A 26,407-nucleotide genomic window follows, 5' to 3' on the forward strand; every position below is an offset into this window, starting at 1 on the left:
TATTGAAAACTGAGGTTAAAAAGCAGAAACCTAGAAATGTGAGGGATTTGGAGAACTACTGCATTGAAGAATGGTCAAAAACAGTGTTGATGCTTGTAAAAACCTTGTTGATAAATATCCAAAACGGTTACAGGCAGTTATTAAGAATAAAGGGCATGCTATTGACTATTAGTAAGAGAGGTATGAATAATTTTGAACTAGTGGCATTATTGTTTTTCTTTGTATAATGTTTCAAACTTGCATAATTTATTTATTTGTTGAGTTTAAATTAAATGCTTATGCTTGATTTATTGTTTGAAATCCCTTTAATATTGTCTACCTTCTGGTTTAAGCAATATTCTTATAGAAATCTCAAAGATCCGAGGGGTATGAATAATATCGGGCACAAGTGTATATATATATATATATAAGTGAAATTGTCTGTCTGTGTCTGTGTGTGTACATTTCCCTACCAAACTACTCTGTCAATTTTCTGTCTACAGATTCGAGATTTGACATAAGGGGTATTGAGCTTTCGGAAAATCTTTTTAATTGGTTTTTGGCCAGAAATTTGGCTGTTAAGGGGTCAAAGTTCAACGATTTTTCCTTTGAGAACTCTACCAAACTCTTCTGTCAATTTTGGGTCTAAACACTTGAAATTTTAGATATAGGTTACTTGGACATGGATCAAACTTTTTAATTTGATTTGAGACCAAAACAATAAATTTAAAGGGGTCAAAATTGGGGTCAAAGTTTTAACAAATTTGACCTCTGCAGTCTCTACCAAATTACTCGGCCAATTTTTGGTCTAAACATTTGAAATTTTTCATAAAATGTATTCAGAATTTGGCTGCCAGGGAGTTAAAGTTTCAAAGATTTGACCATTGCAGTCTCTAGCACACTATTCAGCCAATTTTGGGTCTAAGCATTTGAAATTTTACATAAGAGGTATTCAGACATGCAACAAGCTATTTAATCAGTCTTTGGGCAAAGATTTGGCTGCCAAAAGGTCAAAGTTGAAAGAGTTTATCTTTGCAGACTCTACCAAACCCCTCTGCCAATTTGGGGTCTAAACACCTGAAATTTTAGATGTAGGTTACCGGAACAGAAGTCAAACTTTTCAATATATATATATACATATGCACATAAAGTTATGAACAGTACATAGGGACCAAGCAAAGCCAGGCTGAACTGCTAGTAGATATATATTTGAAAAGAAAGTTTCTATTCCAAATATATATTTTTAACAACACAAAGTCCAATTAAATACTTCAACAGTGCAGGACTATAGCTAGAAATACTTTTAATTTAAAAAATTTTTCAACCACTTTTTCCTTGCAGGAATAAAAATTCTTTATGTTCATCAAAAAATTATTTTATTGATCATTGGAGCAAATAATTGTTTTGCCCTGTACTAATATATATATAAAGTTCACTATAATATGTGCTTTGATTTTCCTTAGTATCGGTCATCTTCAATGTTTAGACATCCACAAAAAAAAAAAAAAATACATAAACGAAGCTATTTTCAGTGAAGTTGGCCTCTTGTTTATATTTTTGTTTTTTATGGACATCTCAGAACTGATGATGACCCATACTAAGGAAAATAAAGTGCATATTTAATGAATTTTATATATATTAGTATGGGCTAAAACAATATATTTTATATTTTTATGTATTTTATATATTTTATATAGGCTAAAACAATTTTCACTCAAATAATCAATAAAATAATTTTTTGACAAACATAATGAGTTTTTGTTCCCAGTAAAGAAAAAGCAAGCAATACTCTATCACTAGTTGAGCTCTCTTCATTTTATAAACATGTCATTATTTTTGTTAATGTTAGTGATGAATAACTGTGATACAACTACAGGTACCTTTGCTTCATGAGCATGAGAGTTTCCTCACTTACATATGCAATGTCGCTTCATTTTGTAGGGAGATACATATACACAGTCATGACAGAAAAGAATAGACACTAAGATAAATAATTTTTTTTAAGATTAATATATGCTTATTTATATTTACAGATAAGAATAGTGCTGAAATAACTTAGAGTATATGATCAAAATTTCATCTAACAACATTGAAGCATACCACAAACCAAAGGAGTATCAGACCTATCAGAATTTCTGTGAGGATGAATCATAGGTCAACATGAAGGTGGTATTAGTCAACACAAAATAGCAGGGACTCTTTCAATACTTCTTTCCTACTGTTAATAGAGTAATCGTACAATTCACAAGAGATGGTAAAGAGTGCACAAAACCCCATCCAGGTCGCCCCGGGTCCTTTGAAAGAAGAGGATCTTCAGTGCAAAAACACTGACATTGCAACACAAGCTAGTGTCAACCCCAGAACAGCTGTCAGGTAATTTTACAAGCTGGGCTACAATGATACATAATAGAGCTGCAAGAAGGAAACCTTTGTAAAATGATGAAGAGCCCTATAACCTTTTGGACCAGTGTCATTTTCTCTGATGAGCAACGATTTATATTATTTCCTGAAAGTGGAAGAGTATGGGTATGAAGGCTCCCTCAGCAACGTTGTTCTCAGTTATGGTATAAGGTACAAGTTGAAGTGATGGTTGCTCAGACCTGGTGGAGTGCAAAGGAAACATCAATTCTGCTAAATATGTTTCAGTATTACATGAATGAATCCTATCAATATTCTCAAGTGAACCAAGTTAACTCCCTTTTTATGGAAGACGGGGCTATTTGTCACTCTGCTAAGGCAACACAACATTGGTTGAGCCAAAGTGAAATTAATAACTTTCCATGGCCAAGTCAGTTCCTGATAATGAACCCAATTGTAAACATTTGGTGCATATTAGACGGGAACCTTCACAAAAAAAAAAGGAAGCCATCTTCTAAGCCTGAACTTTTAGTATTATTGCATCAGACATGGCAAGAAATTTCTCAAGATAATATTTATCAACTGATTAATGTCATGCCTAGAAGGGTCCTAGCATAAAAACAGTAAAGGGAATGTCAACAAAATATTAGCTATTAAATTTGTGACCAGTTATTTTTAATTTTGTTCTATAAATTATATATTTTTGAAATAAACCGTTTCTATGGGTGTCTATTCATTTTTGTTATGACTGTGTGCGTGTGTGTATGTATATATATATATATATATATATATATATATATATATATATATATATATATATATATATATGAAGTTGATTTTTTCCTTACTCTGACATTGATATTAAAAACCTACTTTTGTATTTAAACTAATTTGCATATTCCTTTGAAAAAGGATCATCATTAATTAATTATTCATTTTTATGGTTTCTTATTAAATAATTTCCTATATATATATTAGTTACCAAATAATAATAAATAAATAGAATTTGCTGTATGATAATAAATATGAAATCTGCATTAATTAAAATAACATATTTAAACATATTTTATCACTGGGTAATGCCAGGCAACCTACAGATATTTGTTTCACTATTATTGCAGCTCATCGGCATGGTTAAATATGACAAGATTCAAATCTATGATCACAGTGATCAAGGGTTCGAATCCTGTCATAGTCAGCTACTGATCAACCATCATAAACAAATTTTAGAAAGACCACAAAATATAAAAGACAAAATTAATTTGAATTAAGTTGGTACAATTTTAAATAAATAAATATAGAAGAGACATATTCGTTTATATTTTAATAATATATAGCTGAAAATGACTTTTATTTTTATGGAAGAAGAAAGAATCGTTTTTCCTTAATAATATTCATTATTTTAAAAGAAATATTATTTTTTTTACCAGCAAATTATACTGATCGATGTAGAAAATACCATGGAATTTCTCATAGAGTTGTACTAGTTTTTATTAATCATAGGGTTTCACTAGTCCTTATTAATCATAGGGTTTCAGTAGTCCTTATTAATTATAGAGTTTTACTAATCCTTAGTAATCTACAATTTTTTTTTTTGTTTTGCTTTTTTATTTTTTCACTAGGAAAACGTGTGCCTGCCAAGGTGTCGACATGAAAAAACGTGGTGCTTCTTTCTCCTTTGGTTGTTCATGGAGCATGTATTTCAACGGATGTAAATTTGCCCGCAGTCGAGAGGCAAAACGATTCCGACTTAAAGACCAATCATTGGTAAGTGCCAACACTTAAAGATTTTAGTTGCACGACTACATTGCTTAACTATTAACTGGTGTTGTGGTAATGCCTTTATACTATTAGACCCAATTTGGGAGCTTTTCTTTCGTGGGAATAGCCATGTCTTAGTTGCTATTTGAAACTTTTTTATGGAATAGCCCCCAAACAATACATGAAACCACTTGATGAAAGAATGAAAGATAATTATTGGTCTTAGTCTTGAAATGACTAAGGCTATAAATAAAGAAAACAGTCAGCAGGAGTAGAGTTCCACATGCCCGCAGTTCTTAGAAGCTACTGTAGTAGGAAGCTGTATTATAATGGAGTGTCAAAGTAGTGAATTAAAGGAGACCACTTGATCAATAAGTCAAATGAGCTGGAACAAAAGAAGCAGGGAAAAGATCAGACAATTCTGAAAAATACATAAAAGTATTGATAGAAAAAAGGCTGAGAATAGCAACATCACGTCTGTGAGAGAGAAGTTGCATAGAAGAAGAAAGGGTTGGGTCGATCAAATTATGAATACTTTTCTGCACTTGCAATGTGACAGAGAGTCATCAGCCCAAATATGGCAAGAATATGGTCTGATAGTAGATTTCTAGAGATAGATAATAGCTTCAGGTGTGAGAAAATGTTTAGAATGATAGAAAAAGCAGAAAGAGACATTGATTTAATATATGAACAAGAAAGATTTGATGAGAAAGAAGGACCAAGAAGTTTGAGTCAGAGACATCTATGAGAATCTCAAGAAGAAAAGGGACATGTCTATGATTGAAAGACATGAGCTGAGTCTTAACAGGCTTAAATGAAACAAGCCATTTCGTATCCCACTCCACATTTGAGCCAAGTTCAAATTCTAGAATTAGCTGTATATTTCAACTGATTCAAGGAAAATTGGGGAGAAGTAACACATTAAAATATAAATTATTATTAGGTATTAGAAAATAATAATACTTCTGTAGCTATAGGTAAAACTTCAATTGGTTATTAACTTTAATTTTTGAAATTTATTTTGACAATAACTTTCCAGATTGAGAAGAAATACAAAAAAATGTCTGATATAATTAGAAATGCCATTAATTTTTTTAAAGTTTCAATTAAATCACTTTTTATTCTCTTTAACTAGTGTAAATCTATATACCATTAAAAGTTTATGGTATGTTTTTGAAAGTTTGTCTGTTCATAGACAATTAGAAATCTATGATTGGTTAAAGAAAAGAATAGGTAGAGTATACAGGGTCGTGCAGCTAAATTGGGACTAACATAACTTTTTGTAAATTCGCTATTTTCAAAGGCAAATAATGATAAAACGTAATTTTAACTTATATTTATTTCTTCTTTATTGTCTACAGAACAAAATCATTCGATGTGAGCACCCTTTGCGTCAATAATTTGGAAGATTCTCGAGCGAAATCGTAAACAACTCCTTTTTACATCCTGGGGTCAAGATTACGAAATGCCCGACGAATGTCGGCCTTCAGAGAGTTGACACTTGGATGTGAAGTTACGTTAGACTCTCCCTCAATGACGCCAAACAGCCAATAGTCACAAACATTCAGATCTGGGGAGCTGCTGGGCCAAATATCCTTCAGGACCATCAAAGGAAGATTCTCCTTCAGGAAATCCTGAACTTTCTTTGCTCCATGAGCGGGCGCAGAGTCTTGAATGAGCATCACTTTGAAGGGGTCGTAGTTCCTACCTTTCCAAGGCATCAAAACATCTTTCAGAATTTTCAAGTGTGTTGATTTTAAGGCCCGCTTCAATGAAATGAGGAGGCATCGCCTTACCATCACTTGCGACGGCTGCAAAAACCATCACAGAGGCGGGATTTTTGCTCTGCATCACAGGAGGACCTTCTGAAGGATCGTAGGCAATTACCCGAGTGTTCTGGCGATTTGCAACCTCATCAACAACAAACTTTTTCTTGTCAACAAAAACGCGGACATGTCCTTCTTTGTGTTTCAGATAGTTCAGAAGCTTTGGGCATCTTTCAGCTCTTAGGGCTTTTGCGCGGGTAGTTAAAAGGTTACGGACTCTCCTTACATATGACTTCATACCAAGGTCTTCCTTGACTGCCCTGCTGATGGTGCTACGACTCACTCTGCGCTTTTATGCCAGTTTTGACATCGACTGACTTGGGTCTGCCTTCAACGTACTTTTCAGCCCAGCAAGGAATGTTTTGGCTCTCTTTCGATCACTGCGTGGACTGTGTCGACTTCTCTAAACCTTACCCTCGGCATCAAAAGCAGCAACAACTCGATAAACAGTCGATTTCGCATAGCCTGTGCTCTTAATAATGTCCGAAACAGAGTTCCCGGCACGTCTCATTTCGCATATCGTCGTTCTTCGTGCTAATTCCGCCATATTCGAGCAAAGTATGCCAGATCTTGATCTGAAATATTAAAGGTTTTATAGATTGTCTGCAAAAAAAAAATTTAGTCATAGGTTAGAAATTACGGAAGATATGTGCTGTTAAATTTAGTCCCAATTTATCTGCACGACCCTGTACATACATGTAAGGCAGAAGGTTTTACAATGGCAGTACTAAAGTTTCTTGCATAAATTTAATTTTTTTTTTCAGGATTTTTTTACACTAAGAAATATTTTTTTAAATTTGCAGAAACAAAGTATTGTTCAAAGCAAAATATTTATGGTTAAAAAATAATTTCTAATGTTTTTTGCCAATAACAAGAATAAATTAATACATATTATTTGGACTACTTTTCTCATCTTGAGTGTTATTCGATGTAAACTCTGATCTTCAGATGTATCTTGTTGAACTCGGGAATCTTTTTATCAAACTCGAGTGTCTGCACGTAATTTCCTAATTAATTTTCAATTGTATTTTTTAGTGTCACCCACACTGAGACTTAAATCTTCAACCTCTAGAAGAGTGTAACTTACAACTGAATTTTACCAAGTACTTTATCCACTGCACTGTGGGTCCTTGCAGACAATTCTAGTATGAATTTGAGAAGCCTTAAACTTAAAACTTTAAACTTTTTTTTTTTTTTTAGAAGTACCCTCTTAACACTTATCACTATTTTTACATCTGAAGAAATTGGAGGTTTCATTGATCGAAACGTGTGAATAAAACTCAATATGTGAACAGTAGTCTGAATAATCCAAAGAATACAAATTATCAATCTTCATCTAAAAAATTACAAAGCATAAATGTACATTCACTGGAATTACATCACAAACAATGAGCGGCATGTTTGTTTTCACAAAATTTTATAAATATTTTTCTTCATATTCGCTATAAATGGTTAAGATGGAAATTGACATGAAGCAACCATGAATAAAATAAAAACTTATTTCCCCTTGCCAATCAATGTCTCTTACAAGCAATTTGGCCACACACTGACCAATCAGCCTGCAAGGCACATTGATTCTATCTGTTCTCTAAGGAATTTCTTTATCCCTTTCAGAATCATGGTTGGGAAGCAGAAAGAACCCAGGAAGCATTAAAGAAAGACATCCTCTCTCTCTCTCTCTCTCTCTCTCTCTCTCTCTCTCTCTCTCTCTTTTTCACTTCCTCTTCCACTGGATGCTCCAGCATTGACAATCTTCATCAGAAGATAACTGCTGGCCAACTTTCGACAGCTCAAAGAACTTTCAACTCTATCTTTTTCTCACGCGGACACTGTCCAACTTTCTGCCACTGAAATAAACCTTTTCTTTTTAAAATAACAGAATCCCCCAGTACTGTACTAACACCACTCAAGGTGCAGATATAAACAAGTATATGATAACTATTTACATGATATAATATACACAATGTTGAATATTATAAAAGCCTTTTTGTTGTATGCTGAATATATTTAATCTTTTTTTTTTTTTTTCAGGATGAAATAGCAGAAGGAAAATTTCAGAATCTTGCAACACGATTGGCTCCCTTATACAAATCAATTGCTCCAGAGTCTTACCAGAATCAAGTGAGTTCATTTGTTCAATTCACAAAAAAAAAGAAACATCTTTATATTTGTAAAGTATGGAAGATTCTGTTTTACAGTTCATCACTGAGTTCCACTCCAAAAGCAAATGACTGCTTCCATCTGTTCTTATATAATCTCAAGGGGCAGATAACACTCTGGTACTTCCTACACCAGAAGTAGATAACTCCGGGGTACTGTTTCAACATGGGAATAGATAACTTTTTTACCTATACAACATTATTTTATATTAGTTTATCTGTACAGAGGGTGTTTATTTAAACATCTAATATGGCAGTCAAAAGTCTATAACAATGATTTTCTTGAAACAAGTCTTAATCATTATCACATTCGGTTCAACATATATTTTACATACTATGTTATAATTTTCTTTTAATAACTTTCTTATTAAAGTGACTTTCTCTTTATCTCCTCTCACATGATCTTGCCGTTTACTTTTTCTTTATTTTCTTAATTGTATACTTTCTTTTTTTATTTCATTAACATGCATTCCCGGCCACATGCCACATTTGTCATAGTAAAATTCTGTCGAATATAAATTCAGTTGAATATAAATTCAGTCGAATATAAATTCAGTCGAATATAAATTCAGTCGAATATAAATTCTGTTGAATATAAATTCAGTCGAATATAAATTCTGTCGAATATAAATTCAGTCGAATATAAATTCAGTCGAATATAAATTCAGTCGAATATAAATTCTGTCGAATATAAATTCAGTCGAATATAAATTCTGTCGAATATAAATTCAGTCGAATATAAATTCAGTCGAATATAAATTCAGTCGAATATAAATTCAGTCGAATATAAATTCAGTCGAATATAAATTCTGTCGAATATAAATTCTGTCGAATATAAATTCAGTCGAATATAAATTCAGTCGAATATAAATTCTGTCGAATATAAATTCAGTCGAATATAAATTCAGTCGAATATAAATTCAGTCGAATATAAATTCAGTCGAATATAAATTCAGTTGAATATAAATTCTGTCGAATATAAATTCAGTCGAATATAAATTCAGTCGAATATAAATTCTGTCGAATATAAATTCAGTCGAATATAAATTCAGTCGAATATAAATTCTGTCGAATATAAATTCAGTCGAATATAAATTCAGTCGAATATAAATTCAGTCGAATATAAATTCAGTCGAATATAAATTCTGTCGAATATAAATTCTGTCGAATATAAATTCTGTCGAATATAAATTCAGTCGAATACAAAGCCTTGGAAAAAGGACTTTCTGCTTGTGTCTTCATTACATTACTTACTGACATGTGTTTGATGCCTTTTAGAAATTGACTTCCAAACTAACCAATCTCTGCCAGGTCTTTATTTATCCCTCTTTCCTCCAAGTTCATCCTTATCACTTCATCCCAAGTTTTCCTTGGCTTTTATAAACAAAACTTGCTACCTCAACTGTTCTACAAGTACTAACTCAACAACTCTCATCAGTGCTTGTGCAGAATAGTGCATTTTGGAACAAACACCTTTCAAGTGAAAACACTATTATGTACTGTGGTTTCAAAATATAATTTGCATATGAGAGGAGTCACTGCGATAAAGGCAAATTGTAGAGGAGAATGAGTCATGTATTTGGCAGCAAAGAGAACACTGCAAAGTTAAGAAGCCGTGCTAATAACATCAATGTCATAAGAGTGCTGTCAATTTATTTTTTTTATTTTTAGATTACAAGTTATTTTTGGCAAAAAAAGTAAAGTTGATGCAACCATGTCCAGAGTTGGATTATTTGAGACTAAGAATCATGTTATGAAGAAGTTTTAATTACGAAATAAAAGTTGGATTTTTAACAGTTGGCATTGACATAACTAGAAAATTGTTTATACAATTCGAGTTGAACTTTTTTGAAAACTGTCGTCATGTTATTCAGAATTTTAAATATAGATTCAAGATCCAGACTTGTGGAAAATTGTTGTCATGTTATCAGTAATTTTAAATAAGGATTCGAAAGTCAGACTTTTTGAGAAATATTGAGGGCTAATTAGGTCTAGCTATGTCGTGAAGGCTAGTTTGGTCTGGCCATGTAGTGAGGGCTAGTTTAGTCTGGCTGTGTAGTGAGGGCTACTTAGGTCTGGCCGTGTACTGAGGGCTACTTAAGTCTGGCCGTGTAGTGAGGGCTACTTAGGTCTGACCGTGTACTGAGGGCTACTTAGGTCTGGCCGTGTAGTGAGGGCTACTTAGGTCTGGCCGTGTAGTGAGGGCTACTTAGGTCTGGCCGTGTAGTGAGGGCTACTTAGGTCTGGCCGTGTAGTGAGGGCTACTTAGGTCTAGCTGTGTAGTGAGGGCTAGTTTAGTCTGGCCATGTATTGAGAGCTAGTTTAGTATGGCTGTATAGTGAGGACTATTTATGTCTGGCTCTATATTGAAGGCTAGTTTAGTATGGCTGTATATTGAGGGCTAGTTGAGCCTGCCTGTGTATTGAGGGTTAGTTAAATTTGGTCATGTAGTGAGGGCTAGTTTAGTCTGGCTGTGTAGTGAGGGCTACTTAGGTCTGGCCGTGTAGTGAGGGCTACTTAGGTCTGGCCGTGTAGTGAGGGCTAGTTAGGTCTGGCCGTGTAGTGAGAGCTACTTAGGTCTGGCCGTGTAGTGAGGGCTACTTAGGTCTGGCCGTGTAGTGAGGGCTAGTTAGGTCTGGCCGTGTAGTGAGGGCTACTTAGGTCTGGCCGTGTAGTGAGGGCTACTTAGGTCTAGCTGTGTAGTGAGGGCTAGTTTAGTCTGGCCATGTATTGAGAGCTAGTTTAGTATGGCTGTATATTGAGGGCTAGTTGAGCCTGCCTGTGTATTGAGGGTTAGTTAAATTTGGTCATGTAGTGAGGACTAGTTTAGTCTGGCTGTGTAGTGAGGGCTACTTAGGTCTGGCCGTGTACTGAGGGCTACTTAAGTCTGGCCGTGTAGTGAGCGCTACTTAGGTCTGGCCATGTAGTGAGGGCTACTTAGGTCTGGCCGTGTAGTGAGGGCTACTTAGGTCTGGCCGTGTAGTGAGGGCTAGTTAGGTCTGGCCGTGTAGTGAGGGCTAGTTAGGTCTGGCCGTGTAGTGAGGGCTACTTAGGTCTGGCCGTGTACTGAGGGCTACTTAAGTCTGGCCAGGTACTGAGGGCTACTTAAGTCTGGCCGTGTAGTGAGAGCTACTTAGGTCTGGCCATGTAGTGAGGGCTACTTAGGTCTGGCCGTGTAGTGAGGGCTACTTAGGTCTGGCCGTGTAGTGAGGGCTACTTAGGTCTGGCCATGTAGTGAGGGCTAGTTAGGTCTAGCTGTGTAGTGAGGGCTAGTTTAGTCTGGCCATGTATTGAGAGCTAGTTTAGTATGGCTGTATATTGAGGGCTAGTTGAGCCTGCCTGTGTATTGAGGGTTAGTTAAATTTGGTCATGTAGTGAGGGCTAGTTTAGTCTGGCTGTGTAGTGAGGGCTACTTAGGTCTGGCCGTGTAGTGAGGGCTACTTAGGTCTGGCCGTGTAGTGAGGGCTACTTAGGTCTGGCCGTGTAGTGAGGGCTACTTAGGTCTGGCCGTGTAGTGAGGGCTACTTAGGTCTGGCCGTGTAGTGAGGGCTACTTAGGTCTGGCCGTGTAGTGAGGGCTAGTTAGGTCTGGCCGTGTACTGAGGGCTACTTAAGTCTGGCCGTGTAGTGAGGGCTACTTAGGTCTGGCCGTGTAGTGAGGGCCACTTAGGTCTGGCCGTGTAGTGAGGGCTACTTAGGTCTGGCTGTGTAGTGAGGGCTACTTAGGTCTAGCTGTGTAGTGAGGGCTAGTTTAGTCTGGCCATGTATTGAGAGCTAGTTTAGTATGGCTGTATATTGAGGGCTAGTTGAGCCTGCCTGTGTATTGAGGGTTAGTTAAATTTGGTCATGTAGTCAGGGCTTGTTTAGACTCACTATGTAGTTTAAGCTAGTTAAATCTTTAAAGATCATGAGGTCATGTGGTTTTGAAATATAATTTGCATATGAGAGGAGTGGCTGCAATAAGAAGGACAAATTGTAAAGGAGAATGAGTCAAGTATTTGGCAGTGAAGAGAACACAGCAAAGTTAAAAAGTTGAGCTAATAACATGAATGTCATGGGTGTGCTGTCAGTTTCTTTTTTTTAGATTACACATACTTTCATATCATGTCAGCATTAGTATATATTCCAAAAATTATGAAAAATGATCCTTTGGAAGTTGTACTAGATTTATTTTTCAGAAAAAATCTTGGAGACTAGCTGTAAAAGCAAATAAACATGGACAACTGGAGTAAGGTCGAAGAGCATTTATTTAACACGTGCGTACCGCTCGCGCTATATATTTCAAAAGTTCTTTTTACACCGTTTCCGGTAGGGAAGTTAACTCTCTATTGTGGAGAGTGTTCAAGGGACGCAACTGGGTAAAGTTAACAATACTTCCCCCTTTTTCTTGTCTTTTAGATGACCACTGAAAAAAAAAGAAAAAAAATTTATTTTTAAATAGTTTCTTTGGGTTCAGATACGAACTCAAGTATCTTAAATGAAAGGACCCCCTTCTTGGTTAAGCAGTCAGCCACCTGTCTATTGGTAGGTATCCAAGAAAACTCTGCTGTTTCTTTTCTTTCCAGCATTTCTCTCAAAATAGCCATCTCAATACGAAGCCCTTTATCTAGTATTTGTGTGGATGAATGAACGGAGTCAAAGAGACAAGAATTGTCTGTTTTACAGATTATTTTTATATTTTCAGGTTCATCTTTTAATTGCAGTATTTCTAATAGTAGTTTCCTATAAAATAGACAGGCCTCCGACATGTCAACCATGGCTAGGGTTTCAACAGCCAGTGTGCTTTTGACCACTCTTCTAATGCGCTTGGACTGCCAGGTTATTGGTGTATATTTGTGGTTATTGCCAACTAAAAAGATTATGTAACCACCTTGAGATCCTCCGTCTGTCAGGTTGGCGAATGAGGCATCACTGTAGGCAACAATCTCGAGATGATTGAGATCTCCTAAGTCAGGAATATCTACGTGGGATTTTTCTTTCTTGGCTTTCTTTACTACTCTATTGGCATGTTTTATACATTCCACATTTCTTTGTTTGAGGATGGAACTTAATGCACTGACATTATAGCTGAGATCAGGTCTGGTCTGGGTAGCCAGCCAGTTAAGTTAGCCGATAACTTGCCTGATTTCAGAAATTTCTGCTGTGGATATTTTGTCGTTAATATTCCTGCCAGTTTCACTTGGATATATTTCAATTTCTTTACATATTCATTCTGTCCGAGTTTAATATTTTCCTCCCCGTTCTGTTTAATGTTTAATCCTATGGACTGAAACTCTGCAATTTCTTCAGATTTAACTGCAAATACTTGACAGATTTTGCCAATAACTTTTCTATGAAAAATTTCTGAACCTGCAAAGCAAAAATCATCCACATGGGTAGCAATTTGTTTTCGAAATGCCATATAAATATAGCCTAATCATATTTTGAAGCTATAGCTCCTGACTTCATCAATTCCTCCCTGAGTGTGAGATACCAGGACCTAGAGGCATCGGTCAGGCCATATACACATTTGGAGAGTTTCCAAATATAGCCTTGGGGTACATTAGCTTCTTTGAGAGGATTCAGATAAACCAGTCGTCCAACTTCTTGCTTTGCAGAAATGCTGTTTTGATATCCATGGATTTACATACCCAATGGTTGGATGCCATTATAGCTAATGCTGTATGTAAACCTTCTTTGGAGCATGTAGGAGAATCATTTCTTAGATTCTCAGCATCTTTATCCTGAAAACCTCGGGCAACGAGTGGCCTTGAATATTTGTTGCTTATTGGAATTTTTGCTTCTGTAAATCCATCTGGTGGAGATTTTTGGTTGGCCTTGATCCGGTACTTGAACGTAGACTTTATTTTTAACCCAGCTCTGAAGTTCCTTTTATTTAGCTTCCTCTAGTTCCAGGCTATCATTGGCAGAGGTGATCATTACTTCTTCCTCAGTGCAGGAATCATGGTGCTCTTCATTTTCTCCAGTCTCATCAGTTTGCCAATCGGAAAATCCATGTTCAAAGTTCAACCAAAAAGGTTCACCCTGTTCCATAACTACATTCATCAAATGCTTATTTTTACCAGTGGCTTTGCCTGCTCTACTTGTGACATTTAACTTCTTTCAGTATAATTCTGTGTCATTGGCAAGCTTGCATTTGATGATTTGTCCAGGTTAGGGAAGTTTGACTTTCCTAGTGGTGGTGTCACATTTATTGGTTATGTCTTGAGTCTCCACAGTAGAGCGTTGTTCAGTGTTGTCTACTATTTCTAAATCTTCTTCTAAAATATTCTCTTCGAAGTTTGACGCTCTTGGGGATCCTTCAGACTCTTGTGGGGTCCTCAATTCCTTGTTGTTACCCTCATTGTGATTCTGGTATGTTTCGAGGTAGAAAGCTAAACGAGACGGATGTACTCTGACATAGGTGCCGCCATGCTTGACAAGCACCTGTTTGTTCTCCCACCCTTTGACTGTCCCAGGCCCGAGCCACCTATCACACAAGTTCCTTTTGTAGAGAACAGCACTGTTCTAACTTGTTGGCGGAGTGCTCGTCTAAGATTTTCTGAAGATTCACTCGCTATGAAGTGTTTCCTGACAATATGCAAATTTCACAAGAATTGGGAATTTCCTGAAGTATCTTAATGAATTGCTTATCTTTCATTCCGGTGCTCCTGACTAAGTCACATAGCTTTTTACCACTAGGATGACTAAATTGTCTATAAAGTTTGGTGGCGATTTTTATTTTTTCTTGCCTATTTTTGTTGGAAATTTCTTTGGTAAACAAAATATGTTTGAACTTACCTCGGTCTGGTGGAGATCTTGTTATGGGAATGTGGTAATGCCCTGAAGAAGTACATTGCAGTGAGATTTTTTTTCTAAACATGGTGACACTGTCGTTCTCGAAATTGAGGCTTGTGCTGGCTCTTTTTATTGACTTTTTGCTCAGTAAAAGCGGTATTTTGGCATCCACCACATCAGTGATAATAGTGACTTCAATGCCAGCAATGACACATGGTAAAGTTGCTGTGTGAGTGATTTTAATGGTGTCCCCATCACCAAATTTGTAGCTTTTTCCTCCACCTCAAACTTTTATTTTTTGTTTTTCTGGCAGGGTTTCTAGCAAACACTCAAACCATTTTCTTTCACAAACTGTCCCAGACGCACCACTATCCAAGACAGCAGAGCCAAGCATTTCTCCCAAAAACGTGCTGGTGCCGCCATATTCTTCACGCTCATTCATGAGGACGATGTTGGAAACGAGCAAGTGGCCTCCTTTTTCGGTGTTGTCAATTTCGTCATATGGATAGTCGTGAACCCAGTGGTATTTACACCCACACTTGAAACAAACACCGCTACTGCTGTCACTTTCAACCTTGAGTTTTGAATTTCTTTTGATGTTGTTGTTGTAGCGTGTTGAATTTTGGTTGCGACCCCATCTGCCAGCACCATGACTGGTGAGACTGGAATTTTTATCACCATGGCATCGGCGGCGACCACGACTACTAGTGTAGTAGTTTTTTTCAGTTTCGTCAGTGGTGAAAATAATGTCAGATTCAGTTTTCACAGCAACCGGAGAAATTTTTGACGAGGAATGAGCTTCAAAGTCATTAAGAATTTTTTTTAATTGTTTGGACATTTCTCTGAGTGTCAGTTCCCAAATGGTGGCTTTTATTAAGTGTTCGTTTTCGGGGGTTAGGTTCGCACTTTTAAGAGCTCTGAACGCCAGTACCTGCTAGGGCAGAATTATGTTAAACTCTTTAAACTTGGCAATGTGACGTTAAATTCGATTAGAAAAGTATCTATTACCATGCCGCTCTTTCTTCGGTGACTTTTGAATGCCTCGTACGCCCTAAATGCTGCCCGGTTTGCGTATTCTAAAAAGAGGGTGTCCAGCTTTTGATATAATATCTCCATTCTGTTCTCAGCATTGAGTGAGGTAATATCCAATTCAAGCAGGGCTTCTCTCGCTTTTCCCTCCAGGGACAAAAGCACGACGAGGGCCCGTTTTCTTTCATCTAAAGTAGTGACTAGTTCCCATATACGCATTTCTTTCTTCCAGGAATTGTATTTTTCCGTGTTTAACGTTGGTAGGGGAATGTATTTAGAGGCCATGTTTTTTTTTTGTTTGTTTTTGTACGCTCTGCTACGAATGTAAAAGCAAATAAACACGGACAACTGGAGTAAGGTCGAAGAGCATTTATTTAACACGTGCGTACCGCTCACGCTATATATTTCGAAAGTTCTTTTTACACCGTTTCCGGTAGGGAAGTTAACTTTCTTTTGTAGAGAGTGTTCAAGGGACACAACTGGGTAAAGTTAACACTAGCGATCAGATATTTTCTATTTTTCCAATGGTAAATTTCAAGTAAAGTAAGGGGGAATAAATCATGTTGTCATACATAATTGGTGGATCGGTTGCACAACTCTTCTACATTAAAACATATGATAAAACTCGATAAATTCTATTTTCATTTGTAATTATTTTTCTACTAGATCATTTTATGTAATTTTTAAAATTTATACTAATTTCGAAATGACATGTACGCACGTAATAGTGTTTTTATTTAAAATGCATTTGTTCAAAATTTTATTATACTGCACAAGCACCTTTATTTAAATAGAAACTGCAAATTATTGTCGATGGTTAGGTTCATAAAAATGATTACCGAAAGAGGGGAAGGGATTATTTTTAATACACATGGAAATATAATATAATAGTTTGATTGCAGAAATTCCCCATTGACCCAAAGTACCATAGGTTTGCAACAACAGATGCCACATACAAATTTATTATGTCTGGACTTTTAGGCGCTATCTTATGTTACTTAAGAATGCCATTTTAGACACATTTAGTGGTTATAATAAAATCCTACATTTCATCCTAAATATAAACAAATCTATTTTTCTTCTATTGACACTGCCCCTCCCCCTCCATTTTTTGTTTTTTAGGATCTGTGGGTGGGTATGCTGACAACGATTATGACGGTTAAATTTGAGGGAATTATTTTTCCACCACCCCTTAAAAAACAAAAAGGAGTTGTCTACTCTAAAAGCCATTCTTTATTTGGAGAGGGTGGTGGTGTCTATTCTGAAAGCCATTCTTAACATGAGGAGTTTGGGATGTCTATACCAAATGTCATTCTTAACATGACAATACTCAAAGAAGCGAAGAGAAAAAAGGAGTAATTGTTTTGTTTTATATGTTAAAAAACAACAGCATAAAACTGGAATTTACTTTAATACGATTGGTGGAAGAGTTGAAAAGAAGAGGAAGACTTGAACAACAAACTGAAACACCTAGGACTGCTACTACTGGTTTCAATCACTTTAAATAGTTTGTGTACAGTGAGAATCCATTACCGCTAAAACTTCTGTTTTTACTTTCCATTATTATTCTAATGGATCATTTTTTGTACTTTTTATTAATGCATACTGATTTACACATTCCCTTAATTGCTTTTCTTAAAATTTAAACAGTACCTGCATGTTATCGCCCCAAACCATCGCTAGCCAGATTATTTCATTTCGGCCACGACCACCAGTGTCTACAATTATTCAGGGGATGGCAGTGGCCACTAACAACAAGCATAGTTTACTTTTTCTGTGAGGGGAAGGGGCAGGCTTTCACCGGGCAACACCAGTTAATGAATCCTGTTAGTTGTAAAATATTTTGGAAAAAAAATCTTGGGAGAATTGTTCCTTTACCTTCATCATAAAAAAGTATGCTTACTTTATAGTTGGTGAACTGAAATCTTTTAGAATATAGAACATCATTTTTGTTTTACTGAGCTAAACTTTTTATTTTCTGATTTTTTCAGATGAGGATTGATAATTCATATTTGCATTATTTAAACGACTGTTCTCATCTTGGGTGTCATTTGCAAAAAATCATCCACAATAACAGTCCAACATTTTTTATTTTGAAATGACAGATTTTAAAATGAAAGTGAAGAAGATAAGTCAGTTTTGTCAAAATGATCTATCACAGTTATTTCCCCTGGATTTTGAGAACTCTTTCACGTTAAAACATACAAAAAAATCTTGATTAACCCAATAAATTTTTATTTTTACTTGTAGTTATTTTTCTAAATCTAGATCATTTTTCATAAATTTTGCAATTTATACTAATTTCCACATGACATGTAAGTATGTAATAATATTTTCACTTGAAATGCGTTTGTTTCAAAATCTACTATTCTGCACAATCATCCTCTCATCCATTCTTTTAGTGTGACTATTGAAGTCAGCTAACAACTGATTCAAGCAGTTTGTTCTGTTTCAATAATTTTAAGTGATAAAAAAAGTTTCCAAACGTCATAGGATCTGTGTTTTTTATAACTTTCTAGACATGATCCTGTGTGTTAGACACAGGGACATCAAAAAAGTGCTTAGGTATGAAACAAATTTTCGCCTCCTTCGTTTATTAATTGCATTATGTGACTCTTTTTACTTCTGTTCATACTATTCCCGAATCTGATTTAACATTTGACTCCCTTTGACTATTCCTGCATATGTCAAATTCAACCTGATTTGACATTTGACATTCGACTCCTACCTATTGCCACACATGTCAAAATGAACCTGATTTAACATTTGACTTTGACTTCCTCTGACTATTCCTGCATATGTCAACTTGAACCTGATTTGACATTCGACTCCTAACTATTCTCACACATATAAAATTGAACCTGATTTGACATTTGACTCCCTCTGGCTATTCCCACACATGTCAAATTGAACCTGATTTGACATCTGACTCCCTCTGACTATTCCCACACATGTCAAATTGAACCTGATTTGACATCTGACTCCCTCTGACTATTCCCACACATTTCAAATTGAACCTGATTTGACATTCGACTCCTAACTATTCTCACACATTTCAAATTGAACCTGATTTGACATTTGACTCCCTCTGACTATTTCCACACATGTCAAATTGAACCTGATTTGACATTTGACTCCCTCTGACTATTCCCACACATGTCAAATTGAACCTGATTTGACATTTGACTCCCTCTGACTATTCCCACACATTTCAAATTGAACCTGATTTGACATTTGACTCCCTCTGACTATTCCCACACATGTCAAATTGAACCTGATTTGACATCTGACTCCCTCTGACTATTCCCACACATGTCAAATTGAACCTGATTTGACATCTGACTCCCTCTGACTATTTCCACACATTTCAAATTGAACCTGATTTGACATCTGACTCCCTCTGACTATTCCCACACATGTCAAATTGAACCTGATTTGACATCTGACTCCCTCTGACTATTCCCACACATATCAAATTGAACCTGATTTGACATTTGACTCCCTCTGCTAATTCCCACACATGTCAAATTGAACCTGATTTGACATTTGACTCCCTCTGGCTATTCCCACACATGTCAAATTGAACCTAATTTGACATCTGACTCCCTCTGACTATTCCGACACATGTCAAATTGAACCTGATTTGACATTTGACTCCCTCTGACTATTCCCACACATTTCAAATTGAACCTGATTTGATATTTTACTCCCTCTGCTAATTCCCACACATGTCAAATTGAACCTGATTTGACATCTGACTCCCTCTGGCTATTCCCACACATGTCAAATTGAACCTGATTTGACATTTGACTCCCTCTGACTATTCCCACACATTTCAAATTGAACCTGATTTGACATTTGACTCCCTCTGACTATTCCCACACATGTCAAATTGAACCTGATTAGACATTTGACTCCTTCTGGCTATTCCCACACATGTCAAATTGAACCTGATTTGACATTCGACTCCTAAGTATTCTCACACATATCAAATTGAACCTGATTTGACATTTGACTACCTCTGGCTATTCTCACACATATCAAATTGAACCTGATTTGACATTTGACTCCCTCTGACTATTCCCACACATGTCAAATTGAACCTGATTTGACATTTGACTCCCTCTGACTATTCCCACACATTTCAAATTGAACCTGATTTGACATTTGACTCCCTCTGGCTATTCCCACACATTTCAAATTGAACCTGATTTGACATTTTACTCCCTCTGACTATTCCCACACATGTCAAATTGAACCTGATTTGACATTTGACTCCCTCTGACTATTCCCACACATTTCAAATTGAACCTGATTTGACATTTGACTCCCTCTGGCTATTCCCACACATGTCAAATTGAACCTGATTTGACATTTTACTCCCTCTGGCTATTCCCACACATTTCAAATTGAACCTGATTTGACATTTGACTCCCTCTGACTATTCCCACACATTTCAAATTGAACCTGATTTGACATTTTACTCCCTCTGACTATTCCCACACATTTCAAATTGAACCTGATTTGACATTTGACTCCCTCTGACTATTCCTACACATGTCAAATTGAACCTGATTTGACATTTGACTCCCTCTGACTATTCCCACACATGTCAAATTGAACCTGATTAGACATTTGACTCCCTCTGACTATTCCCACCCATTTCAAATTGAACCTGATTTGACATTTGACTCCCTCTGACTATTCCCACACATTTCAAATTGAACCTGCTTTGACATTTTACTCCCTCTGGCTATTCCCACACATGTCAAATTGAACCTGATTTGACATTTTACTCCCTCTGGCTATTCCCACACATGTCAAATTGAACCTGATTTGACATTTGACTCCCTCTGACTATTCCCACACATTTCAAATTGAACCTGATTTGACATTTTACTCCCTCTGGCTATTCCCACACATTTCAAATTGAACCTGATTTGACATTTGACTCACTCTGACTATTCTCACACATGTCAAATTGAACCTGATTTGACATTTGACTCCCTCTGACTATTCCTGCATATGTCAACTTGAACCTGATTTGACATTCGACTCCTAACTATTCTCACACATATCAAATTGAACCTGATTTGACATTTGACTCCCTCTGACTATTCCCACACATGTCAAATTGAACCTGATTTGACATTTGACTCCCTCTGACTATTCCCACACATTTCAAATTGAACCTGATTTGACATTTGACTCCCTCTGGCTATTCCCACACATTTCAAATTGAACCTGATTTGACATTTGACTCACTCTGACTATTCTCACACATGTCAAATTGAACCTGATTTGACATTTTACTCCCTTACTATTCCCACCCATTTCAAATTGAACCTGATTTGACATTTGATTCACTCTGACTATTCCAACACATTTCAAATTGAACCTGATTTGACATTTGACTCCCTCTGACTATTCCCACACATGTCAAATTGAACCTGATTTAACATTTTACTCCCTCTGGCTATTCCCACACATGTCAAATTGAACCTGATTTGACATTTGACTCCCTCTGACTATTTCCACACATGTCAAATTGAACCTGATTTGACATTTTACTCCCTCTAACTATTCCCACACATTTCAAATTGAACCTGATTTGACATTTGACTCCCTCTGACTATTCCCACACATGTAAAATTGAACCTGATTTGACATTTGATTCCCTCTGGCTATTCCCACACATGTCAAATTGAACCTGATTTAACATTTGACTCCCTCTAACTATTCCCACACATTTCAAATTGAACCTGATTTGACATTTGACTCCCTCTGGCTATTCCCACACATGTCAAATTGAACCTGATTTGACATTTGACTCCCTCTGACTATTCCCACACATGTCAACTTGAACCTGATTTGACATTTGACTCCCTCTGACTATTCCCACACATTTCAAATTGAACCTGATTTGACATTTGACTCCCTCTGACTATTCCCACACATTTCAAATTGAACCTGATTTGACATTTGACTCCCTCTGGCTATTCCCACACATTTCAAATTGAACCTGATTTGACATTTGACTCCCTCTGGCTATTCCCACACATGTCAAATTGAACCTGATTTGACATTTGACTCCCTCTGACTATTTCCACACATGTCTAATTGAACTTGATTTGACATTTGACTCCCTCTGACTATTCCCACACATGTCAAATTGAACCTGATTTTACATTTGACTCCCTCTGACTATTCCCACACATGTCAAATTGAACCTGATTTGACATTTGACTCCCTCTGGCTATTCCCACACATGTCAAATTGAACCTGATTTGACATTTGACTCCCTCTGACTATTCCCACACATTTCAAATTGAACCTGATTTGACATTTGACTCCCTCTGGCTATTCCCACACATTTCAAATTGAACCTGATTTGACATTTTACTCCCTCTGGCTATTCCCACACGTCAAATTGAACCTGATTTGACATTTGACTCCCTCTGACTATTTCCACACATGTCAAATTGAACCTGATTTGACATTTTACTCCCTCTAACTATTCCCACACATTTCAAATTGAACCTGATTTGACATTTGACTCCCTCTGGCTATTCCCACACATGTAAAATTGAACCTGATTTGACATTTGATTCCCTCTGGCTATTCCCACACATGTCAAATTGAACCTGATTTGACATTTGACTCCCTCTAACTATTCCCACACATTTCAAATTGAACCTGATTTGACATTTGACTCCCTCTGGCTATTCCCACACATGTCAAATTGAACCTGATTTGACATTTGACTCCCTCTGACTATTCCCACACATGTCAACTTGAACCTGATTTGACATTTGACTCCCTCTGACTATTCCCACACATGTCAAATTGAACCTGATTTGACATTTGACTCCCTCTGACTATTCCCACACATTTCAAATTGAACCTGATTTGACATTTGACTCCCTCTGGCTATTCCCACACATTTCAAATTGAACCTGATTTGACATTTGACTCCCTCTGGCTATTCCCACACATTTCAAATTGAACCTGATTTGACATTTGACTCCCTCTGACTATTCCCACACATTTCAAATTGAACCTGATTTGACATTTGACTCCCTCTGGCTATTCCCACACATTTCAAATTGAACCTGATTTGACATTTGAGTCCCTCTGGCTATTCCCACACATGTCAACTTGAACCTGATTTGACATTTGACTCCCTCTAACTATTCCCACACATTTCAAATTGAACCTGATTTGACATTTGACTCCCTCTGGCTATTCCCACACATTTCAAATTGAACCTGATTTGACATTTGACTCCCTCTGACTATTCCCACACATGTCAAATTGAACCTGATTTGACATTTGACTCCCTCTGGCTATTCCCACACATGTCAACTTGAACCTGATTTGACATTTGACTCCCTCTAACTATTCCCACACATTTCAAATTGAACCTGATTTGACATTTGACTCCCTCTGGCTATTCCCACACATATCAAATTGAACCTGATTTGACATTTGACTCCCTCTGGCTATTCCCACACATGTCAACTTGAACCTGATTTGACATTTGACTCCCTCTAACTATTCCCACACATTTCAAATTGAACCTGATTTGACATTTGACTCCCTCTGGCTATTCCCACACATGTCAAATTGAACCTGATTTGACATTTGACTCCCTCTGGCTATTCCCACACATGTCAAATTGAACCTGATTTGACATTTGACTCCCTCTGGCTATTCCCACACATGTCAAATTGAACCTGATTTGACATTTGACTCCCTCTGGCTATTCCCACACATGTCAAATTGAACCTGATTTGACATTTGACTCCCTCTAACTATTCCCACACATTTCAAATTGAACCTGATTTGACATTTGACTCCCTCTGGCTATTCCCACACATGTCAAATTGAACCTGATTTGACATTTGTCTCCGTCTAACTATTCCCACACATTTCAAATTGAACCTGATTTGACATTTGACTCCCTCTGGCTATTCCCACACATGTCAAATTGAACCTGATTTGACATTTGACTCCCTCTGGCTATTCCCACACATGTCAAATTGAACCTGATTTGACATTTGACTCCCTCTGGCTATTCCCACACATGTCAAATTGAACCTGATTTGACATTTGACTCCCTCTAACTATTCCCACACATTTCAAATTGAACCTGATTTGACATTTGACTCCCTCTGGCTATTCCCACACATGTCAAATTGAACCTGATTTGACATTTGACTCCCTCTGGCTATTCCCACACATGTCAAATTGAACCTGATTTGACATTTGACTCCCTCTGGCTATTCCCACACATGTCAAATTGAACCTGATTTGACATTTGACTCCCTCTGACTATTCCCACACATGTCAAATTGAACCTGATTTGACATTTGACTCCCTCTGGCTATTCCCATACATGTCAACTTGAACCTGATTTGACATTTGACTCCCTCTAACTATTCCCACACATTTCAAATTGAACCTGATTTGACATTTGACTCCCTCTGGCTATTCCCACACATGTCAAATTGAACCTGATTTGACATTTGACTCCCTCTGGCTATTCCCACACATGTCAACTTGAACCTGATTTGACATTTGACTCCCTCTAACTATTCCCACACATTTCAAATTGAACCTGATTTGACATTTGACTCCCTCTGGCTATTCCCACACATTTCAAATTGAACCTGATTTGACATTTGACTCCCTCTGGCTATTCCCACACATTTCAAATTGAACCTGATTAGACATTTTACTCCCTCTGGCTATTCCTACACATATCAAATTGAACCTGATTAGACATTTTACTCCCTCTGGCTATTCCCACACATATCAAATTGAACCTGATTTGACATTTTACTCCCTCTGGCTATTCCCACACATGTATAATTGAACCGGATTAGACATTTTACTCCCTCTGGCTATTCCCACACATTTCAAATTGAACCTGATTAGACATTTTACTCCCTCTGGCTATTCCCACACATTTCAAATTGAACCTGATTTGATATTTTACTCCCTCTGGCTATTCCCACACATATCAAATTGAACCTGATTAGACATTTTACTCCCTCTGACTATTCCCACACATTTCAAATTGAACCTGATTTGATATTTTACTCCCTCTGGCTATTCCCACACATATCAAATTGAACCTGATTTGACATTTTACTCCCTCTGGCTATTCCCACACATTTCAAATTGAACCTGATTTGATATTTTACTCCCTCTGGCTATTCCCACACATATTAAATTGAACCTGATTAGACATTTTACTCCCTCTGGCTATTCCCACACATTTCAAATTGAACCTGATTTGACATTTTACTCCCTCTGGCTATTCCCACACATTTCAAATTGAACCTGATTAGACATTTTACTCCCTCTGGCTATTCCCACACATTTCAAATTGAACCTGATTAGACATTTTACTCCCTCTGGGTATTACCACACATTTCAAATTCAACCTGATTAGACATTTTACTCCCTTTGGCTATTCCCACACATTTCAAATTGAATCTGATTAGACATTTTACTCCCTCTGGCTATTCCCACACATTTCAAATTGAACCTGATTAGACATTTTACTCCCTCTGGCTATTCCCACACATTTCAAATTGAACCTGATTTGACATTTTACTCCCTCTGGCTATTCCCACACATTTCAAATTGAACCTGATTAGACATTTTACTCCCTCTGGCTATTCCCACACATTTCAAATTGAACCTGATTTGACATTTTACTCCCTCTGGCTATTCCCACACATTTCAAATTGAACCTGATTAGACATTTTACTCCCTCTGACTATTCCCACACATTTCAAATTGAACCTGATTAGACATTTTACTCCCTCTGGCTATTCCCACACATTTCAAATTGAACCTGATTTGACATTTTACTCCCTCTGGCTATTCCCACACATTTCAAATTGAACCTGATTTGACATTTTACTCCCTCTGGCTATTCCCACACATATCAAATTCAACCTGATTTGACATTTTACTCCCTCTGGCTATTCCCACACATATCAAATTGAACCTGATTAGACATTTTACTCCCTCTGGCTATTCCCACACATATCAAATTGAACCTGATTTGACATTTTACTCCCTCTGGCTATTCCCACACATTTCAAATTGAACCTGATTTGACATTTTACTCCCTCTGGCTATTCCCACACATTTCAAATTGAACCTGATTAGACATTTTACTCCCTCTGGCTATTCCCACACATATCAAATTGAACCTGATTTGACATTTTACTCCCTCTGGCTATTCCCACACATATCAAATTCAACCTGATTTGACATTTTACTCCCTCTGGCTATTCCCACACATTTCAAATTGAACCTGATTTGACATTTTACTCCCTCTGGCTATTCCCACACATATCAAATTGAACCTGATTTGACATTTTACTCCCTCTGGCTATTCCCACACATATCAAATTGAACCTGATTTGACATTTTACTCCCTCTGGCTATTCCCACACATTTCAAATTCAACCTGATTAGACATTTTACTCCCTCTGGC

The 26,407-nt window shown here is 36.8% G+C and overlaps 1 protein-coding gene across 1 annotated transcript in view; it reads left to right on the forward strand.

Moving 5' to 3' along the window:
- Positions 1 to 26,407, forward strand: part of LOC145254900 (uncharacterized) — a 199,085-nt gene that overhangs the window by 166,817 nt on the left and 5,861 nt on the right. The window contains exons 7-8 of the mRNA XM_080113833.1: positions 3,960 to 4,104; positions 7,956 to 8,045. Of these exons, the coding sequence (XP_079969959.1) occupies positions 3,960 to 4,104; positions 7,956 to 8,045 (235 nt within the window). The remainder of the gene's footprint in view (positions 1 to 3,959; positions 4,105 to 7,955; positions 8,046 to 26,407) is intronic.

Source organism: Euprymna scolopes, chromosome 30 (genome assembly GCF_053919585.1).
Source record: "Euprymna scolopes isolate OS-2025 chromosome 30, ASM5391958v1, whole genome shotgun sequence".
In the NCBI taxonomy this organism is placed as follows: domain Eukaryota; kingdom Metazoa; phylum Mollusca; class Cephalopoda; order Sepiida; family Sepiolidae; genus Euprymna; species Euprymna scolopes.